At 38.6% G+C, this 11,219-nt stretch overlaps 1 protein-coding gene across 3 annotated transcripts; it reads right to left on the bottom strand.

Moving 5' to 3' along the window:
- Nucleotides 1-2,087: 2,087 nt before the first annotated feature.
- ewsr1b (EWS RNA-binding protein 1b) lies at nt 2,088-11,166 on the bottom strand. 3 transcript variants are annotated; one of them, XM_026321501.1, is made up of 15 exons: nt 11,097-11,166; nt 10,581-10,617; nt 9,569-9,620; nt 9,296-9,443; nt 8,809-9,004; nt 8,451-8,714; nt 8,190-8,345; nt 5,062-5,099; nt 4,448-4,477; nt 4,213-4,328; nt 4,003-4,132; nt 3,790-3,900; nt 3,069-3,195; nt 2,639-2,995; nt 2,088-2,482 (listed from the first exon to the last, which is right to left on the bottom strand). In XM_026321501.1, the coding sequence occupies exons 1-15, from the start codon at nt 11,110-11,112 to the stop codon at nt 2,446-2,448; spliced, it is 1,815 nt and encodes a 604-aa protein (XP_026177286.1). In that variant the 5' UTR covers nt 11,113-11,166; the 3' UTR covers nt 2,088-2,445. The 3 variants fall into 3 exon arrangements, with proteins under 3 accessions (XP_026177286.1, XP_026177285.1, XP_026177287.1); XM_026321500.1 differs by having other exon boundaries at nt 2,446-2,482; nt 8,190-8,349; nt 8,455-8,714; XM_026321502.1 differs by having other exon boundaries at nt 2,446-2,482; nt 8,190-8,349; nt 8,455-8,714; nt 9,296-9,440; nt 11,097-11,161.
- Between the last annotated feature and the right edge of the window lie 53 nt (nt 11,167-11,219).

Here is an 11,219-nt window from a genome sequence, read left to right as displayed (position 1 = left end):
CTGCAAATGAACTACAGCTGAAACTGTGATGGAATCAAAGTGTATTGCAAATGACGAGATCTCAAATTTGTATTGACGTGTAGTTGATGTAAAACACCATCTTGCATTAGTGATTCAGCTTTTTAGTAAAAAGTTTTTATTGTTTCTGTCCATCGAGACATAAGATGGTTTCATAGCGTCTTAATACTGAAGTTTTTCTGTAGCTTCTTCCCTAAACAGCCTGAAGTGAAAAGGGTCTTTAAAGCGTGTCTCAGTATCACAAGACAGCCACCGCTCAGGGCAAGAAATTCTCTTCCAGCCGGACACTCTGCTCTGAAACGCTTTACAGGTTTTAGTATTCGTCTATTATTGTTGGTTTGTAGGAGAAAGTGTGAACATACGCTTCTTAATACAAGTTTATTGTAAGAGTTTGAAGGTTTGGTCAAATTTAGATGCAAGACGTCTGTTTTTGTAGATATTAGTGGTATAAATCTGAAAACACCAAGGAAACTTGTAAACAAACTGTAAACAAAGAGGTGCAACCAAAAATTCAAAGTGCCTAATTAGGAAATGCTGGGAGTTTTTTTTCCCAATGTTTTCAGAGAAACCCTCGGTTGAACTCTTCCTGTATGCAGATATACCTCTTATATGTCTCTGCCTGTAAAACTGGTTTCCACCCATCTCGTTTCCCCTTTAACAATCTTTGTTTTAAAAAAAATCATGCACTCATCCATTGAAGCCTCTGATCTAACTTGTGATTGAACTTGAGGAAAGTCCACTGCCAAGTAGGAGGGCTTGTTTTCATTTAAAAAGAGGGATATGTCTGTTTAAGAAAAAGGGAGAGAAGGAAACAAAGAAAGGGAGGGGGTCGAAGAAAGAAAAAAAAGTGTGAGAGGGAGAGAGAGAAGGTGGGGGTGGATGAGATCATTTTCTGGGCCTGGATGAATCAGCTTTTCTGTCAGTAAAGAGAGAGAGGGAGAATTCAGCACCCTGTTAATCCACACAGGCACCAGCACATGAGAGGGACTTCAAGATGTCATACCTGAGGGATAACATGAGTTTAAAAAAAAAAAAAAAAAAAAAAAAAAAAGCTGTATTTCATCAAAGTATTTGTAAACATGACATCTCATCTATTCATAATAAAAACAATTCAGTCTTGGCCTAAACTTGGGTGCCCTGAACGAATACTAGTTGTTTTATTCAGTTTGCTCAGACAGGCACAGAAACACACACACAGGATTTTACTGTATTTTTAAGCATTCGACTGAAATAAACAGAATGATGCAAAGGATGTAACTTGGTGTCTCACAGAATTAGACAGGCAGGGTTAACTTCATAGGTGTCTGAAAAGAAAATGTCAAAGAGCTGGTCTTTAACATATGCTTGGCAGATGGCAAAAATAAAATACGCCAAGGCTCAACATCTGTGATTAATACCAGCCTCTTCGACTTTATTTGCCTTTTAGAGTAATACTGCTAACTTTAACAAAGAAATTAATGAGACCCAAGCATGAATACTATCAAAACACAGAACTTAAAAAAAACAAAACATGATTTTGAGTTAGTTTGATTGCTGTGCATGGCAGCAATTATAAAAGCAGAAAATAAGTTAATGGTTGTTACACATCAGCACTATTTAAATTCAGCTATAATTAAATCAAGAAAATTTAAGTCCTTTACCCAAATGCTCTTTTGTCATGAGTGACCTCAGTGCTTTGTGGACAGTCACTGATGGGAAACTCAAGGCAGCAGTTTGACTCAGAGCAGCAACACCATTTGTTTCAGTTTAATCTGCACCACCTATTGGCCAGCAGCTTTAACACTTCTGCCCCTTGTACAGACAAGAAAAATCTAAACACTTAGTGCAACCATCTGGATCTAAAAATTGCAGATAGCCAAAACACAAAAATATGAATTAAAGTGTTTATGATATGGTAAATAATCCAAAACTAACTTCTGTTACTCATCCATAGCAAGTCCCTAACTTGGCAGGTGGATATTCTTAGAAAAAAAAAAAAAAAAAAAAAAAAAAGAGGCCACATTAATATATGTATGTGTTGAGGCTTTTCCTGTACGGCTGTATTTTGTAAAGATGTCAACAAGTAAACATCAAATTGGTAAAATTTTATTTCCCAAATTTGTCATCATACAATAGTCAGTTATGGGAACGGGGGAGCAATTGTGTTAAATGAAAATATGGTATTTTACAATACAATGTCAAACCTAATTTTCATATTTAAAAAGCAACGACAAAAAATGAACATGCACAATACAAGACGCAGCATAAACATGAGTAAACTAAAAAAAAAAAAAAAAAATAGAAGCATGAGTTGAATGAAACTGCACAGAATGTATGGAGCAGTTCTATAACCACTGAAATATGGAATCATAAATTAAAAATTCTCATCTTATAAAAAAAAAAAGAAAGGAATAAGAACTTCCACGAGAGGAGCAGTCACTGCATTCTTCAGTAAGGCCTGTCTCTGCGCTCCTGGCGATGGTCCCTTTAAAATACAAGACAGAAAAATAGTAAACAACAGAACTGATGACAGTAGTTCACACATTTACAGTTGCCAATTAAAATGTATTAAAATTGTGTTGAGCAGTTTTGGAGTGATAATGGTAAGAGTAAAAAAATAATCTGAAGTGTAAAATCTTACCTCATATCCATTTTACCACCTGGCGGACCCATTCCCCTTCCACCTCTGCCTCCCATTCGGTCCATTGGTGGTCCTCCACGGCCAGCCCCACGGAACCCTCCCCGATCCATTCCACCACGGCCTCTGAATCCACCACGGTCGCCGCCCCAGCCGCCACGGAAACCTCCAGGGCCACCTGGGCCCCCAACTCCCGCTGGACCACCGCGGTCCATACCTCTGCCTCCACGCATTCCCATTCCACCCCTGCCTCGGTCACCCCCAGAGGGAAATGGAGGGCCACCACCTAACCCTTCAGGTTTGGGAGCTTTACACTGGTTACACTCCATCCTCCAGGCAAAGTTCTGATTGCCACAGCCCCTGAAAAACAGACAAATAAATTACACACACACAAAAATTTCAAGAAAGTGTTGCGCTCTGAAACAATACATACGGGTTAGGACACTCCCAGTCACCAGCTCTCTGCTGCATGTTGCCTCCTGTGGGTCCACCTCTGCCCATACCACGTGGACCACCTCGTGGACCGAAACCACCACGGTCACCTCCACGGCCCATCATACCTATTAAGACAAAGAAATACCAGCATTAATCATGTAGAGGTACTCACTTTTTAAAATTCCCAGTCATTTATTCAACCTTTCCTGTGTGAACTGATGAATATCCTCATTACTCTGTAACCCTTTCCAACTTTACTCAGCATCCGGGTCTTACTTCTAAGACTTTTGATATTTTCACAAAGTAGTATTTCAATTACAAAGCAGGAAGCATCTGCAAACTGCAGCTGTAATCCACCTCATTTCACTGACCGGAGCCCAGGTCTGTCAACGCCCATGTCTAGTTACTGTTTATTAATGTCATTTGCCTAGATGTTCATACATTTGTCAACATATACTGACTGATGGAAGGAGATTCACAACGAACAATAATATAATATTGGTCATTAGGTAAAATTGATTGTTCTCTATTTTAAGGCAAATGGTATCCAGAGGATGACTCTTATGTGACATTAAGTGGATTCTTAAGAAGCCAAAAGCTGCGCATTCTTCAGACATCTATATAAAGACCAAATGGTTCCAAAACCACACGGGGACACAACAGTGCACAGTAGTGTTAACATGCTCTTCAATAATCAAATGTTTATTGTTGACATTTACCTCCACGACCCATCATGCCATCTCTCATGGGCATGCCACCTCTCATCCCACCCATCATGGGCTTCCTGCGTGCCATGGACACTTTAAGCCTTCGGCCTTGGAATTCCTTCCCTAGAGTTAAAATTTAACAATCATCCACATAACTGAAAGCATTTCAACAAGCAATTTCAGATGCTTTGGTTTTTAGGTTTGATGTGCACAATGAAAATGTACCATCAAAATGCTCCACAGCTGCCTTGGCACAGATTGGCTCCTCATAGGACAGAGTGGCATCTCCCTTAGGCTTCCCTGTATCCTTGTCCGTGTATATGTTAATGGCAGGTTGGCCAAGTCTGCGGTTAATCTGGACACAAACAATTAATTTGCTTACTTCCTGCATTAGTTTTGCTCATAGCAACACGTAGAGCAAAGAATTATTCTTACTCTGATTGGGCCAACATGTTTAAAGAATTCAGCCATTTCCTCCAAATTAGCCTTCTCAGTCAACCCAGTGATGTAGATGGTGCTGTTCTCAGAATCATCCTGCTCTTCAGGGCGTCCTGAGGGGAGAGAGAGGGTGAGATTTAAAAACAAAACACTGCACTTAACACCCATTAAACATACTGTCATGAGTATCACCATCACAGTGTCAAGGAGCAATAATTGGTCTACTACTCACCCATATCACGCTCGTCGCTGTTCATAGGTCCTGTAGTGCATCAGTTGGTGAGGAAAGAAACAAAGTGAAAACACGTCAGTTTGTGCAACTGAAGCTGAATGCATAACACCTGAGGAGTACTACAACAGATAATCCAGACACTCCCTTATAGACACGCTCAGCCATATTGGGAAGTTGAAAATGGCACCTTATGGTACACCATAATTCCCACAAGTGATATACTGATTTGAAAATACAACACCTTAGACGCTTTGGCAAATTGTGTGTCATATGAAAAGCCTCTAAGAGCAGTCTGAAATCCTCAAAAACAAAACAAAAAAAACCCAGGAATTCAGCTTGTGAGATTTGTTATAGGAGTAACCAGCACATTTCAGTGTACTTATTAACCCTTCAAAAACTCTTTTCTCAAACCATAAGCAGTGACTGAATTATACCAAGTACCCCAGAAAAAAAATTGTCTCAGGCATTGAAAAAAAAAAAAAAGTCATTATGTTCAGATCGGCTTGTGTATGTAAATTCTGCATACCACAATATAAAACAATTTCTCACAGCAAATTTGCTCTACAAGTTTAAGGCTTTGAAAGGACTAACCAGTGTAATACTCGTTAACTTACCACCAGGCTTACTGAAGCCACCTCTGTCTCCAGCGCCGCTATGGGGGGAATAAATGGAGATATGAAGGCGATTTCCTTTTTACAGCCACTTCCATGGCTCGAGCAAAGTGGCTTGATTGAGGGAGTAATAAAAACATTCTAGCTAGCCGAACAGCAACTTAAAAATTCCCCAAAATATAAATATACAATCTAATTGGAGGGAAAGTGTATTAGCTATGTTCAATTCCTTAGCTAGCTGAGTACAAGTTCAGAGACAATTTTCAGTAGCGGACACATTTGTGCAATATTAATGACTAACATATGTTCATTGACTGAAAATGTGACAAAACCCAAATATTTATACACAGGTAAAAAGAGTTCAGATGCATTGATGGCATACATAGCTGTACCCCAAAAAACAAATCAGTTACCTAAGGACATTAGTACTAACAAAAAAAAAAACAAAAAAAAAAAAAACAAAAACAAAAAAAAAAAAAAAAAAAACAATAGCTGAATCAGATATACACAAGTGAAACAACGCATCTGAAATTTCACAGCATGAGCAAGTGGTCACAGTATTCAGGTAAAAAAAGTAATACAATTTTACAAGACAAATCAAACACCAAACATGAGACTAAGTGATTACCAAGGTTTTGTCAAATGAAAAACAAAGACTTGGTCAGTTAAGGTACCCATCATGCGTATAAAAAAACAAAAAACACCATCCTCAGTTCTTGATAAAAGGCAGACCCCGAATCTTTGTTTAAGCTCCCTCCTGCTGCTTAAGTTGGCGGCTCTGTACTGAGTACAGATACTTTTTAGAGAATAGATGGTTTAAAATGGCTCTCACTGTTACCTGTACGGTATAAATGTGACAAAGCATGTTAAAAAGTGCTCAAAATAATGTGATCAAACATTTGTATTCCAAACCACAAAAACAATTTTAAACATTTCAAAAATGACAGTGTGCCCCACCCCCCACACACAAATATACCTGTGCAAAGCTAGATACACTAAAACGTAAGTTTAACAATAAAAACGACAGCTATAATCTGTGGGTATATTTAGGGTTGAACTATTTAGGCAACTAGTTTTTAATGCATTTTTATTCGCCACTGCATGTAATACTGCATATGTGCTTGAGCCCTGCATTATATAGAATTCACTGAAATATCTATAAATTGTCTGTACTCAACGGTGGAATAAACACAGCCATGCAGAACCCTTTTTATGAGAAGATTTACACTAGGGACTCAAGATTAAACTGTCAAAAATACCCCTATACATATTAAAACAACATAACTGATTATTCATGTGCCATTTCTAACCCAAAGCTAGTCATTAAAGAGTTTCATAAAGGAAAACTCTTAAAAGAAAATCGCCCATTGTCAAAGATTTACACTGATGAGTGCCTCTGTATTATTTGAAAAACAAAATGTTATTCAGCAAAATTTCAAATATACAGTAAAACCTCTGATCACCTTAATACCTTTCAATTCATGTGCTGGGGAGCTGAATGTCATTTAATCTGATTTGTAGTTTGGTCCATTTCTGGCTATAAAATCAACTGCCCCATGTGTACTGACAGCAGACTGGACTGGAATTTCATTGGTGGTACCAGTGTAAATGTGGCAACGATCAGCTCAACTGAGTTCTAATTTATTTATCAAGTGAGATACACATCTACAGAAGACATATCATACAAGAATTATAATGAACCTGAATGCCTGTGTTTGTAGCCAGGTTGAGATAAAACTGGATCACACAACACCAAACTCCATTAAGTGAAAGCATCTGCGCTAGGACAAAGCTCTAGAGCACTCGTAAAACGCTGTTACAAATTTGTGTTTGTGCACAGTGTTAAGTCATGTATTTTCCCCATGTCTTGTAAAATCACCAAACCTAAGTTTATTTCCTTCTAAGGCTGTCAAGGAGGTGACACCAAACACTGCTAATACATTAATTACCACACATATATGCCACTTATCAATGGGAAATAAAAAGACGGTTTTGGAAGATTAAATGGAAGTTGTATTAAATTTGCTATAAATGGGTTCCCCTTGATGCAACTTCAGAGTTTTCACTGATGAATTTTAGCTTGGATGGCTATTGAACCATTGACCACAAAAACATTTCAGAAATTAAATGCTTAGTTCAGGGCGGTAGCATAACGTGACAAATTCAACATCAACGTTGAATTGAGAATATTTTCTCCATCTCAGTACCAGTGTCCATTACTTTGACTGCATATTTTCTCTGGTAGTGTTTTTCCATTAGACCAGCCAGAAGTTGACAAATACTTAAAGCCATTGACATCTTGGCAAAAAACCGATCACAAACTGAAAACACCAGTGAATGTATTTCTGAATAAAAAGGGAAACAAATGTTTCAAGAGGAAAAATAGACCCAAATACTTCACTTGAAATACAAAATACTTCATGAGGTCAGTGTCTATAAATAAATTGCTTAAAATAGTGCGGTATGGTTTTGCAGAACACACTAAGTTATACTTAACTGAAAATTTAAAAAAAAAAAAAAAAAAAAAAAAATCCCCATTGTTTATTCAACTTCTAATTGCAGTCTTCATTTACAGGCTACGTGTTTCAGCCTACAGGGAATGTGCACCACACTGAAACTGATTTAAAAACGATGCTGAGATTGTGTTTGAACCTTTTTGCAATCCTATTCTGTTATATCCCCTGAGCAATTATAAAATTTACAACTCATCGGTTTATCCTAAAACATACTGAAACTGGCTCCCACGCAACTTGTATTCCAAGCTCTATGTTGTTTAACCTATTGTTTATGCACAGGTCTCTGAGTAAATTCAACTTAGATTAAAAAAGGAAACATTTTCCTTACCTCTGGCCAAATGAGAGGCAGGGCTGAGAGAAACTGGATAAGAATAGTTATAATTGCTGTTGGCACATAATTAAACCTGCCTGCATGGCACATTAATTTATCAGGGATAACCGATTAGAAATCATGACTTTCTGATTTTTGAAATGAATGAAGTTGCATAAATGGCTGGTATATATTACTCTGGATCATTTCAACTAGATCTAATAAAACTTGTCTCAGCCCTGCCCCAAGTGGCCACAGCACCTGTAGAAATAAAATGCACGACGTTAAATGCTAAGAAGACTTACCCCATGCCACGACCCATGCCTCCACGCCCGCGATGCATCATTCCACCACGATCAAAGCCGTCTCTGCCAGGGCCTCTGTTCTCCCCTGCCCCTGGGTACCTTGAAGGCTCAGAGCCAGAGTAACCAGAACCTCCTCCCTGGCCATCCTGTCTGTAACTACCTACAAAAGAGGAACACAAATGTATGAATACTTGCTTACACTGACATGAAACTAAATATCAATGAAAACAGAAAACAGTTTACATAAGGTAAAAGGAAAGCTTACTGTAATGGTTGGACTGGTTGTAACTGGGTGGTCCTCCTTGCTGGCCATACTGGTTGGCTGGAGGCTGCCCATAGGAACCGGCAGCCTGAGGAGGGTACGCAGGGGGAGCCTGTTGCTGCTGCTGAGTTTGCTGCTGGTACCCCTGTTGCTGGCCATAGCTTGCTTGCTGGGCCTGGTAACCAGGCTGTTGCTGGCCATATCCTGCTGGCTGGGAGTAGCTACTCTGGTTGTAACTAGCTGGCTGGCTGTTAGCATTGTAACTAAGAGAGACAAAAAAAAAATAAAACAGTATAAAGTAAAAAGACATGTTTTTGTGGAATTAACTTCTTTGGCTCATAACCTAGGGGCACATACCTCTGCGGTGCCGTGGGAGCAGCCTGTTGTCCATAACCAGGGTAGGCAGACTGGGCAGTATACCCTGGCTGAGAACTGTAAGACTGGGAAGCAGCTGGAGCAGCAGCAGTAGGAGTACTGTCATAACCACTGGTTCCATAACCCTGGGCTGACTGTGAATAGCTATGAGTGGTAGACTGGGCAGCAGGGTAGCCAGCTGTAAAAAAAAAAAAAAAAAAAAAAAAAAATGTCAAAAAAGACTTCTCCAGGTGTGACTAGACTAGAACAAAGTCCAGAGCGTGTGTCATTCTAGTAAAGTGCAATGTAATTGTGTTGGAAATTTCAATTGCGCAAGAGACAAAGGCACCTGTATCAGGCTTTTAGTTAATTAACAAAAAAAGTTAAACACAAAAAAGGAGACATGGCACTCACTTTTGACAACCTGTTAAATGTAGTTCCAAGCAAAAACATATGCAAGCAGTGAAAAATAAGTATATTAATAGCTGACCTGAGGCTGGCTGGCCATACGAGGATCCATACTGTTGTTGCTGCTGAGAGTAGCCTCCAGCAGCAGGTGTTGACTGGGTATAACTGCTGTCAGCAGCAGCAGCAGCAGGTTGAGCATATGATCCATAATTCTGTTGACCGTAGCTCTGCTGAAAGGAAAGAGGAGACTTAAATGAACTTTCCAGTCAATTCACCACTCTGTGAGAACAATGCGTACTTCTAACTATATTGGTACATTTATATGACCAATTTCAAAGTTCATGTTAAATCTCACCTGTGTAGACTGGCCATAACTTTGGGAGGGCTGGGCAGCATAAGAGGCATACCTGCAAAAAACAGTAATCAAAGGTTTTAGCATCATGAGACATAAGTCACCCCCCTTAGACCTGAACACAATGTATTATTTGTATGTATGTTTTTTTTAATGCATTAGGATTACAGAAGTTAAACACAAACCTACAAACTATTTCACACACAGAAAATACATCTATATTTCCCTAGTGCATTTAAAAAAAAAAAAAAAAAAAAAAAAAAAAAAAAAAATCACTGCTTGATTTTCTAGTCTCAATATTAACAATGAACTGACATAGTTGGCAGAAGTACTCTAAGCCCTTAAGCATCAACACAACAATGTAAAAATATTTTACTACAAATTATACATTTAACAACCTACTAAAGCAGGAAAGAATTGTCAGCAAAATGTACCTAAAACATAAGGACTAAAAGTACTCATTCTGACAATGTTCAAGTGGGACATTAATACATAAGGAGAATTACACTGCTGAAGATGTTAAAGGATGAACTACTTTAATTAGTGTCAAGAACTTCAGTCCAGCAATCCCCAAACTTGGAGTCTATCACTAAATAAATTTCAGTAGGCATAATGGGAGAGGACAGGAGGAACTCTTTAAACTTGCTTTTATTATGAAACAACGTTAATCTATCATTCACATGAGGCCACAGGACAAAAACATGATTTCAGCCTCAATGCATTATATTTCAGAAGTTGTTTTTTCTGCAGAATAAGAGTTTAAAAAGTAGCTTGAACATATAAAGTTAGAAGACAAACGCAATCGAGTAAAATAGTGAAACAAGTCACTCAAACGCAGTGAAGTATATAGTTATTTTTAATATATATATATTTTTAATGGGGATTATTGAGTACAGTAACGTTATCTGAGTAAATGTACTTCGTTACCTTCCACCCCCTCTTATCCTACGCTTAAAAACTCATAACAATAAGCATTACATCCGGTCACTTTAATAAATTAGTCGAACAATCTTACCCCTGCTGAGCACTGGTCTGGTTGTAGGAACTGTAATCTGTTAAAGAAAAGGTTAAAAACAAAAAAAACGTGTTAGTTATCGACCCGACGTTAGGGACAAAACACTCTTTGGGCGCGAGGACCACGCCACGCTCACCCGTTGTTAACGTTAGGTCGCCATTCAACCACATCAACGTCCACTAAGCTAATGACCAACACTACACTTTAAAACTCATTATTGTGGATAGAAATTGTTGATATGTGTCTGTTATTAATAATTTCGCTATGCTTAATAACCCTAATCAACCTCAGGATGCTAAAATTCTACGATAGAAAATACCGCAGGGCTCGAGAAGCTAACGTTAGGCCTTGTGTCTAGCGTCTGTGAACACTGAGCGAAATACGATTGAAAACACAACGAAAACACTGCTTATTCAACAAAATGTATCTTAAAAATAAAGTAACCCACTTAATCTTTTGGATTACAGAACACAGTTTGTTGAAATTCAACATAAAATACCACAATTGTTCACTCACCCGGAGCAGACGCCATTTTAGTGTGGCTGCGCAAAACGACTGGATAGAGACGTTTGTTGGAGGTGCTTTTCTCTTCGCGGGAATCGCGACATATCGCGAGATTTATGGCATCTCTTTGACGTC

The sequence above is a fragment of the Mastacembelus armatus genome, chromosome 9 (assembly GCF_900324485.2).
Source record: "Mastacembelus armatus chromosome 9, fMasArm1.2, whole genome shotgun sequence".
NCBI lineage: Eukaryota > Metazoa > Chordata > Actinopteri > Synbranchiformes > Mastacembelidae > Mastacembelus > Mastacembelus armatus.
This window is presented reverse-complemented; position numbering and strand designations above follow the sequence as displayed.

Bases quoted from the DNA above. Each gene is read 5' to 3' on its own strand.
- ewsr1b (XM_026321501.1), bottom strand. The intron at 9,444-9,568 runs GTGAGATTTAAC...CTTTCCTTTCAG, and splicing joins GTTATGGCCAGTCTACACAG to CAGAGCTACGGTCAACAGAA. The intron at 9,005-9,295 runs GTCAGCTATTAA...TTTTTTTTACAG, and splicing joins GTATGGCCAGCCAGCCTCAG to CTGGCTACCCTGCTGCCCAG.